Raw genomic sequence first — 10,992 nt, 5'->3', positions numbered from 1 at the left:
ATCTTCTTCTTTTTTTAAAATTACTTATTTTTTATTTTCTGTACACTGTTTTTTTTCCCCTGCATGTATGTTGGGCATCAGATCCCCTGGAACTGGATTGATAGACAGTTGTGAGCTGCCATGTGGATCTTGGAAATGAACCCAGGTCTTCTGGAAAAGCAGCCAGAGCTCTTCACCTCTGAATCATCTCCCTGCTCCCCATCTTCTTAGGGACTTCATTCACAGCCACCCACATTTTCTTTTTCTTCCAGTCCACAAAAAAGAGAGCAAGAGGCCACTCGGTACTAGAAGTTTCTTCCACTTTATTTATAGTCAGTCAATACACAGAGAGCCATCTGAGTGCAAACCAAGATTCTGCGAGGTAGGGGTTTTCATTAAGCTTCAGGAAAAGAGTGTTTAGGGGAAAGAATACTCAGAGTGTTCTCTGGGGCAGCTCCTCCCTCAAAACGAGCCTGGACCCTCCTAGCACCTTAAAAGAACAAAATGGCTGGGCATTATCTTTTGGAATTAAACCCAATGGAGCTGTTAGAGGCTCGGAAATACCAGAGTGCCAGTGGGGTGAGCTGGGAAGGGGAGGGTTAGGGCTTCACTCTCTGGACATAGTTTATGACTATGAAGGCAAAATCACTACGTTAGAGGAGTTGGATCATAGCACTCCTTGCACCTGAAAGGCCATTTTATACTTACAGGAAAACCAAGAAAACAGCCACAAGCAAGGCCAGAAAACTAAAGAGTTTGAACAAAGTTTCAAAGAGAGATGGGGACTCTGGTACAATTCGAGTTCTGGTGGCTTTTAGCGCCCTGTCCCACTGGGTCAAGATGGCATTTCTGGCTCCTTTCCATTTTCCTGGACCAGTCAGGCGGAAATGATATGGTGTGCATGGGCCAAAGAAGATGCTCAGAGCCAGGCGTGGATCAGTCAGGAGCATGGCCCGCAGATCCGGTTTTGCATTGATAGAGGTCAGGAGGTCATCGATGTATGTTATATAGTCTGATTGCAAAGCCTTGCAATAGCACAAACCAAACCTTTCCAACAGGAAGAAAGGGAAGAAAATGAATGACAGCCATGATGATGATAATCCTAGAACAAGAAACTTAAATCTCTGTCCAAAGTAAACTCTGCCGCTAGATTGGGAACAGCCTAGTGTATTCTTCCGTTATGCCCATGGGCATCTAAAATGGTCTCTTCTTATTTCTTTTGTTACTTCCTTGGGGCAAGGTTTCAAAATGTCACCCAGACTGGCTTCTCACTCATGGAAATCGTCCTATCTCAACCTCCCTAGTGTTGAGATCACAGTCATGAGTCACCACACTTGGCTTCAATCTTTCTTAAAACTCAATTGTTTCTTCTTTTGTATAATATGACGAGCCACAAAATTCTGTAGAGTGAAATTCTCATACCTTTCCTACCAATCCTTTGACTTATTGACTGGCTTTTTGTGACAGGAAGGTTCTATATTACCCAGCAGTTGTAATTATTTACCCATTGTACTGGTGTCCTATAATGTGACCATATTCTAGACTGAATATAAAGGAACAACATTGGAGCTAGAGAGATGACTCAGCAGTTCAGAGTTCTTACTGTTCTTGTGGAGGACCCAAGTTTTGTTCCCAGCACCCACATGGTAGTGCATAACTGCCTGTAACTCTAGTTCCAGGATTGGCTGCTCTCTTGTGGCCTCAGAAGGCCTCTGCATGCAGGAGATGCAGGCACACATGTACACATATGTCCACCCCACCTTTTAGAGAAGAAATATCTGCAATGCTTTTATTGTTTTGAACCTTAATGCTTAGACAAAGCTAGAACAACATCTGAAATGTGAGAATCTATGAATGAGACAAGTCACTTAATAAAATCGAATAATTAATAAAAAAGTCTTATTCTTAATCTCACATTGGCCAGAGTTTCACTATACACCCCAAGCTAGCTTCAGACTTGCAGCAATCCTCCTGCTGTAGCCTCTCAAGCACTGAGATTATAGGTATAAGGCAATGAATTTGGATAATTATCTCTTAGTGTGTGTATACATGTGTGTGGCTGCATTTGTATATGCAGGTATGTATGTGAATGTGTGTATATGTGTATAGAGGCAAGTAAACAAGCTGGGATGTTGTTCCTCAAGCCCTTTTTTGAAAACAGAGCCTTTTTGAAAAATTTCAAAGTATGGTAGGCTGGCCAGTCAGTGAGCCCTAGGAATCTGCCTCCTCAGTACTGAGGATTGCAAGCATTTCCCAGTACAGATGGCTTTTTTTCATATTCTGGGGACCGAACTTAGGTCTTGATGCTCACAAGGTACTTTACAAATGAAGTTATCTCCCTAGCTCATTTTAAGATTTCCCTCTTTCCAAAATCCCCCATAGAACTCTTTAGATTTTCAAGTGAAGATTTGCTTGACAGAAAGTGAAACAGATAAAATCAGAGATGATTTTGCTGCTTGGGGGCCATAGTGGATGATGGCCATGGCTCTCTTTGTCGCCCATGTCCCTTCTATTCCCTTTGGCGCTTGAGTGGGCATGAGGAGCAGAACATAAACAGCACCCCATCAGAATGCCCACTGGAAATGCTAACAGCTTCTGTGTCTACTGTAGGACGTCTCTATGGCAACACAAGGGCAACCATTGACAACGCACAGTGAGTGAGCCTGGCTGCATTGCGACAAAACCATGTAAGTCACCCTGGTTTAAATTTTATCTAACTAACAAAAATTGTAAAATCTTTATCTTCAACAGCTATTTGAAAATGAAAATGAGAAACAGTGGGTCTGTACCAGAGGGCAGGGTCAACTGACTCTTGCTTTAGAGTAAGGACCTGGATGAAAAACAAAGCCAGTAGAGACCTTTTGAGTAAATAGAGCCTCTGGGGAAACATAACTCTGCCTGCTGATTGTGGATAAGGTGTGAGGTAATGTGCCTGGTCTGTGCGGGTTCCTTAGTAGATGATTCTGGGAATTTAAAGATGCCTCAGTTTAACTGCTTGCCTTCTCTCTCTGTACACAGGCTCTCCTAAGTTTTTCTTCTGTCTCAGACACCTCTCTTTGCCTCATCTCCACTTCACTGTTTCGTCAACTAAGCTGTCATTCATAAAGGTCCCCATTAGTGCACTCACCCGCTGTGCTTGTTTTTCTTCCTTTCATTGACTTCTGCCGTCATGACACTTGGGGGTGGTACTGTGGCCGCACCTATAAGACAAACACACGACAGTGCAGTTTAGCATTAGCTCTCGGTTTCGACTGATGGACACGGTTGCTTTCTCATTGCTGATCTCTCATTTTTTGGTACCCAGCTACTTACCTGTTTTTCTGCAAATGTGTCAGTCGCCTGAGCTGACTGCTGTGTTCCTGGCATTAACACTGTTGACTGACAGGATGAATACTTGGCCCTCTCACTTGCTACTTAATGTGATAGAACATCAAACCTGGCTTGATCAATCATGTCATGTAATCGTCTGAAGCTTTAATTTTTATTGAACAAGTTGATTCAGTCAAAATAATAGGTTTTTCTAATCCCGGATTGATCATTTGTGCTGTGGTGACGTGTCACTATGCCACAATGATTCTTATTGAATGGATTCCATTCTTAATGTCCCGGATTAAAGTTCACAAAGCAAACAACAACTTACTAAATGTGCCCAGCTATTTCTCACACAGTTACCTTTTAGGACCTGAACCACCCATCGTGCTTGTGTTTCTCCTGTGGGTATCATGGAGCCCAGGGGTTTGATGAGGCCAATCACAGCCAGAGTTGGTTTGGGCAGATGTGCAGGCAAGATGTACTTGTACAGTGATGCTTGGCCATCCTCAACTTTCACTACAGATTCGTCGAGGAAGGGGAAAGCAAAGGTATATCCAGTGGCAAAGATGATGATATCGATAGGCTCTTCAACCTTTGGGGTGTTGTTAAAGATGACCGAGTTTTCCTTCACCTCCTTGATACTTGGCTTGATCAACACTTTCCCAGTGATGATACGGCCTGGAAGCTCATCGTTTAGCACAGGCTCTCTCAGCTGAGTCCTAAACAAAAGCATAAGCAGGGAAAGCTGTAGGTCAACCCTGAAGTCTTCTCTTTACTCTCCTTGGCTGGACCAGAGTTGCCAATCTTGGCCGAACCATATCCAAGAGTTAAGAAATATGTTTACCACTTACTGGAGTTTGAAAGCCAAAGAGACTGCCAGGGCCTTCTGCAGTCTGTCTTTCTTGTGTCGACTTTCAACATTCGGCTACTGCTATCAATCTAGAGACAGCAGAATGCTGAAGGACCACAAGGGAAACCAGGAATAATTGTGCAAGGGAATCATCATCATGTGCCAAAGGAACACAAAGAGCGTCATCTTTTTCTGGTATACCCCTTTCTCAACAGAGAAAAGTGGTTTTTTTATTTTTGTTTTTGAGTTGCTTTGCTGTGAGTTGAATGTGTTTATGGTGAATGCACAGAAAGAGAGTGTATGGTAAAATGTAAACAGAAGGGAGGAGGAGCTTATAAGCACAGTCCCTTCTACAGTGTGTGGATTTAACACAGGTTGGGCAAGTCAAATGGTCCTTAGGGATTTCTCCTGTTCATCTGAAAAGTACAGATACTGACACCTGAGTAGGGTGAGAAAACATATGAAAAGGTTGTAAGTGGGAATTTTAGAAACGGAAAAGGACTGACTATAACCAAGAGAGACGGAATTGTACGTCTTCAGTCCTGTCTGTCACTGGCTGGCCTCGATAAAACTTACAGCAACAGACGCTTTCGTGGAAAGAGCTAGGGCTCTCGAGAGGTCTAGAGGGAGAAGAGGGAATAAGGAAAGACATGAGGGCAGTAGAGAGAAGCGGCAATAGGGCCGCACACAGAGAGAATCCCCACCCATCACCATTGTGGGCTCGGGCCACCCGTCCATAGTGGTCCTGAATGAAATCTGGAGGCAAGAAGAGAGGGTTTTCAGGGCACCTGGCAATGAATTTGCATTGTTGTGATGGCTAGTCTTGGCTGTCAACTTGACCACATCTGGAATTAACAAAAAACCCAAGTTGCTGGAGACATTTGTGAGAGATTTTTAGGTAACTGGATTACTTGAGGTCTGAAGACCCATTTTAAATCCAGGCCACGCCTTCTTGTGGCAGCTGAAAGACAGAAAGAAGGCTTTGCTCTTTGCCTGTTTGTCCTTGTTCTGTCTAGCAAGTCCACCCCTTCACTGGAGTTAGAACCTACTTTTTTTGGATTCTGACATACACTGAAGTCCATCTGAGACTTTCAACCTTGTAGACTGAATAACTCCTGTGTTTTTGGTCTTTCCACCAGTGGACAGCTATTGTTGGACTAGCTGGACCACAGCCTGTAAGCTACTCCAATAAACCTCTATATATTCAAATGAATGAAAAAATACATATCAGTTCTCTTCCTCTAACACAATTGTCTCAACTTAACGAATGACAAAGTGACACTTAGTTATTGCTAATGGAATAAGCTGGAGGTTTTAATTAAAGGTTAGACTGAAATCAAAATGGTCACGAAGGCAGGAAGGCCTTGTCACTACAGAGACACCTTAGGGTAACTATTAGACTCAGCCTACCCACAAGTGATACAATGAAAGTTGCTTTTGTTAATAGTCAAAGACAGATTAATCTTCTGTTTGCTGGATCAGAGACCCAAACTCTTACTAAATGAGGTAGGGCAAGTGACTAGAGTTTTCTGACTTAACTTTTCCACCCCAATAGAGAAAATATAATAATACTTACCTTGAAGAGTTGTTGGCAAGGTGGAACACAGAAACCTGCCTACAGAGCACTTGCTAGTTCGCTCTTACTGTGAGTAAACTTTTTTGGTACCTTTTTGTTTATTGTAGCATTACTCACATTAACCATGCCCTGACAATAACCCAAGCTTCCAAGAAAAAGATTACTAAATAAAGAAAATGTGGTTTATGTACACAATGGAATACTGTTTACTCTATAAAAACAAGGAAATCCTCTAGTAAGCTAGTCAGAGAAGGGTGAGCATTATACAATACCATTTATACAAAGTATCTAAAAATATACTATCGAAGCAGAGAGTAGAACATTACCACCAGGTGGAGAGAGGAGAATTGGGAATTACTGCCCAATGGTGTCACATCTCTGCTACATGAGAGAAACGTTTTCTAGATATCTGTCAGGGAAGGGGTTTTTTTTTTAATTATTATTATGTTTTGTTTTTGAGATTATAATATAATTGTACATTTCTCCCTTCGCTTTCTACCCTCCAAACCCTTCCTGCTCACCTTCAAATTCATGGCCTCTTTTTACACTAATTATTATTAAATGCATATGTATATGTAAATGTATGTGTATTTACATATATTGTCTTTTTGTAAAAATGTGCTGTATTTTTTCTTTGTATTTATTTTACATCCTGGTTGCAGTTTTCTCTCCTTTTTTTCCTCCCAGTTCCTTCCCGTTATCCCCTCTGTTCCCACCCCTCCAACCCACTCCTCCTCCTTTTAATGATAAACTTGTATGAGGTCTTTTTAACACTCAATCTTCTCACTCACTGCTATTGGAAAGGTCAACACTCTCTTCATAATACCCATTGTCAGATCCATTTACCTGTCTTCGGGAGCCACACCGTAATTCACATGGTTGAACCAGCTGTTCATCTTTTTTGATATCAACCAACTCACAATTGGAGTTGGAAGAAAATTTCTGACCATGTTCTGAAATCGTGTCATGAATATCATGTCCCACGGGTAACCTGAATCAAAGACACGGCTGATCACCCATGCCCCTCCGGTGGTGCTGAGGAACACCTGGAACCAACCAAAGAGTTACAGGGGGTGAAGACTGATATAATATGTCTGTTACTGTGAAAACACACACCTGACAAGATAGTCTTGGTTCCTCCCATGGTTTGAATTTACAGAGCATTGAAACGCCACAGGATGTTCACCAGATGTTCACCTTCTCTCTTTCATCTGTCCTTCTTTCTCAGCCATACTGGCCATTTGACCACTTTCATTTTTCTTTTAGCTGATTAAGCTAAGAAGATAGTGTTTTGATAACCACACCATAAGTAATTTTCAGGATAACTGTTCAGAAAGCAAAACATTTGCCTACCCAATCTGTTGTTTGCTGAGCCAAGCAGACTGAACACATTGCTTTTTCTTCTACACAACTGAGGCATGAAGGCTACAGCCACTGTTGTTTTTTTTGTGCAACGTTATTACATCATGGATGGTGGGCACAGCCCTGGAAACGTGCTACGAGCCTCAGGCCCATCAGAGGTTCTTTTTTTTTCCCCATTCAAATATTTACACTTCCTTCCCTCCTCCCAATCCCCTCCCTGCTTGAGAGAGGGCAGGGTACCCTGCCCTGTGGGAAGTCCAAGGCCCTCCCCTCTACATCCAGCCTAGGGACCCATCAGAGATTCTGATGCAGTGACTGATGCTGCCCCCTTTGTCATGATACAGCATGGTAGATACCACTTCTACTTCAAACCAGGGGCACAGACACTTCTTTGTTAATTCAAAAGTGACAAGATAAATGTCAAAGCATGGTTTTTGATTACAGAAATTTCCAGATAATTAGGGAAGGAGAAACAATGTTAACACAGGTGGAAACTGTAGTGGCCCCAACCCTCCTAAGTTTTGTTTTCAGAAGTTCTTTCTTTTTCTTCAGGACAAGGTCACCAAATTGCTAAGACTCTTCGAATTAATTAACTGATGTTTTAGTGAATGAACCATTCATCAGTTCCTTCGTCTAAAGTAATGGGAGAATCTCAAAGTTACATGCCCTCCATATTCTTTCTTCATGCTCCCCTCCCCCACTTCTTTATCTGACATCTGTTTCTGCTACAGCTTCATGCTCCATGAGAGTGGTTCTTGGTTTGTCGATTTGGTGCATCCTGAGTAGGGAAAACTCACTTTGTATCAAATGTAAATGTATTTTACAATCTAAGAGTAAGATCCTGCTGGGTAGTTGTAGCACACACCTTTCTTTAATCCTTGCACTCGGGAGACAGAAGCAGGTGGATCTCTGTGAGTTCAAAGCTAGCCTGGTCTACAAGAGCTAGTTCCAGGACAGCCAGAGCTGTTACATAGAGAAACCCTGTCTTGAAACACACACACACACACACACACACACACACACACACACACACACACATAGACACACGCATGCAGCACACACAGATCTCTGCAGGAGGAGGGGGCTGGTGTGGCAAAGAGGAAACAAAGACAAGGAAGTGGAAAGGCCAAAATCAGCCCTTTGGTAAGAACGTAAATGGAAGATTTGAACCAGATTATGGAGTGCTTTCCATAATTATGACATTTATCACAATGTTTGACATTTATCACGATGTCAAGGGAACCTCAACTGAAGAACTGCCTCAGTCAGGTTGGCCTGTGGTCACATCTGTGAGAGATTGTCCTGATGGATGGTCAACACAAGAGATCCCAGCGCATTGTCGGCAGCAGCAGCATCCCTGAACAGGTGGGCCTAGGTTGCATAAGAAAGCTAGTCGAACATAAGCCAGGGAGTAAGTCAGTGAGCAGTGTCCATTGGTGGTTTCTGCCTTCACTTCCTTCACCGATGGACTGTGACCTGGGAGCTCAAGCCAAATAACCCTTTTCTCCCCGCGAATTGCTTATGATCATCAGAAAGCAAACAGCACAGTGGCTTTTCAAAGGATTTGTTTGTTGGTGGTTCAGAGTCTGCATGGTTTGTTAAGAGTGGGGAGAGTGGACTGTGGGTGGGGCTGTCGGGGTGAAGGGCAGTTTCCTAACTCATGGACTTTGAGTCCTTGAGGCTCGGGTTTGAGGACTTCCTTGAATACCAGGGAGTGGCATGACTTCCTGCTCGTTCTGTCTCTCCTTCCTGGTTTACTGGTCTGTAATCAGGGTATGCGCAGTACTTATCTCAGTGGCTTGTTTTCGTGAAGTAATGGATCAAGGAGCATCTAGGGCAGTACTTGGCAATGAGTGATCCAGGGAAATATTAACTGTCACTCCAGTTTGCTAGTGACAAAAAGGGAGGCTCAGCATGAGGTGGTGAGGACCTGGGAGATCAGCAACTAAAGAAAGAGAAGGGTCAATGAGAACCGTTAGCAAGGAAGCCTTGCCAGGATTGAGGGACCCACAGGATTGAGGGACCCACGGGACCGGGTTAAGAAAACATTTCCTCTAGCTCTAGATGGTAAGAAAAGTGAAGCACTGGGCCAGTGGTGCAATGGATAACGCGTCTGACTACGGATCAGAAGATTCTAGAAAAGTGACAAAATTAAGTGTTAGAGAAGCGAGTTCTGGAGCAAAAGTGGCAACTGGGACCCACAGGAAAGTATATGGTGCTCAGCCTAAGCATTGAACTGGGCATGATGGCGCCTGCCTGTAATTGTGGCGCTGAGTGACAAGTGGAGTAGGAGTTCAAGGTCACTGTCAGCTAGATAGCAAGTTCTGGGCTAGCCTGAACTACATGGAACCTTGTCTTGAAACAAGCCAAGTCCTTCAAAAATCTGTTGTTAGCTGGATATGGTGGCATAAGCCCATAATTTCAGCACTCAGAAGGCAGAAGCAGGAGGATTATTACAATTTCAAGGTGAACCTGATCTACGCATTGAGTTTTAGGCCAGCAGGGGTGACATAGTAAGACCCTAGTCTCAAAAAAAAACCAAACAGTTTTCTGTTGGGCATTTTAGTCTTTTGACGTTTATCATAATGTCAAACACTGTTTGATTAAAACGTCCATGTTAAGATGAAGGTTTCATTAGGTAATATCAAGGGGGGTACCTTTTTTGCTAAATGGCTGGCCTCCACTGCAATATCTGTGCCAGAATTTCCCATTCCAACCACAAGGACTCGTTTGTCCTTAAATATGTCCGGATGTTTATATTGTCGGCTGTGGAAGTACTGTCCTTTAAAATTTTTTAGACCTATAGAGAAAACAAGAGCACACAGAGGACTTATAAATTCAGTAAATGAAGCATAAATATCTTCCACTGGTAACACCTTGAAAGATGATTTAGGCTTCTTTTATTAATACTAGGAAACTCTAGTTTGAGAAAACCTGGAATATTCATATACAAGTTCACATAATGCTATCTTGCAATTATTTATTTAATTGCTTATGTGACTGTAGGAAAAAGGAGTTAATTATTTCATTAGACAGAGCTCTCATTTTGCTCACCAAATGATGAAGTACTAATCTGAAGTACTGAGATGTAGAACAGGCTGTACAGACCTGTGAGGCATTGTTACCATGGCAGGGTAGACAGATGCTAATGGGAGGGGGTTGTTCTACTTGGCAGGGGATTTACTTATGTTGTGTAGCTTTTCATAAACAGGAGATAGAGCAGAGAAGTGAATCACTGATTCTATTCATCAAACTTTTTTGGGGCCCTGGCTGTGTGCCAGGCATTGTACTAGATAATATGGGGGAATAAGACCCTTGAAGTCTGGTCCCCACTCACAAAGGTTATTATAAAATGGAGATGTTTGCTCATGGTCCACAGTTCAGGCTGAGCTCGCTGAGTCAGAGTTTGCTCAGTGAGAAAAGGTTGGGTGTGACGTCAGGACCACAACTCCCGGGCTTGCAGATAGCTCAGGAAGTTGGTGCCAAATCCCATTGAGACATCCAATGCAAACAGAAGGCTTTTGGAAAATCCTCCCAAGGCTGCATTACACAATCTGCTCAACAGAGACCCTGGCTTATCACCTTAGAACAATGATAAGACCTCTAGGCTCTCAGGATAAACATTGTGACTGCAGGAAATGACTGTCTTAAGACTAGGCAGCTCTGTAGTTCACATTGGATCATTCACACTCTGGCATGAATCCTGGTCAAAACTTAGGCACATTTAAGATCATTTAGTATTTGGTACAGATTTTTACAAAGTTCAAGAATGAACTCAGTTCAGGAACTCTATATAATTGAGAGACTTTCAGGAAAAGATAACTAGAAAAGGCCACGATGGACCATAGAGTTGTCTCCTGATCCATAGTTACCTTAGAATATCTCTCCCTCAGGCTGTTTGGGATACAAGCAA

At 42.8% G+C, this 10,992-nt stretch overlaps 1 protein-coding gene across 3 annotated transcripts in view; it reads right to left on the bottom strand.

The window, feature by feature from the left end:
- Positions 1-282: 282 nt before the first annotated feature.
- The window catches only part of Fmo1 (flavin containing dimethylaniline monoxygenase 1), a 31,803-nt gene continuing 21,093 nt past the window's right edge, over positions 283-10,992 (bottom strand). For all 3 annotated transcript variants that reach the window (XM_048420805.3, XM_048420803.3, XM_048420804.3), the window contains 5 exons: positions 9,737-9,879; positions 6,564-6,763; positions 3,652-4,010; positions 3,107-3,179; positions 283-1,026 (listed from right to left, as the gene is read on the bottom strand). In XM_048420805.3, the coding sequence (XP_048276762.2) occupies positions 684-1,026; positions 3,107-3,179; positions 3,652-4,010; positions 6,564-6,763; positions 9,737-9,879 (1,118 nt within the window). In that variant the 3' untranslated portion in view covers positions 283-683. The remainder of the gene's footprint in view (positions 1,027-3,106; positions 3,180-3,651; positions 4,011-6,563; positions 6,764-9,736; positions 9,880-10,992) is intronic.

Source organism: Myodes glareolus, chromosome 5, assembly GCF_982192425.1.
Source record: "Myodes glareolus chromosome 5, mMyoGla1.1, whole genome shotgun sequence".
Classification (NCBI taxonomy): domain Eukaryota; kingdom Metazoa; phylum Chordata; class Mammalia; order Rodentia; family Cricetidae; genus Myodes; species Myodes glareolus.
This window is presented reverse-complemented; position numbering and strand designations above follow the sequence as displayed.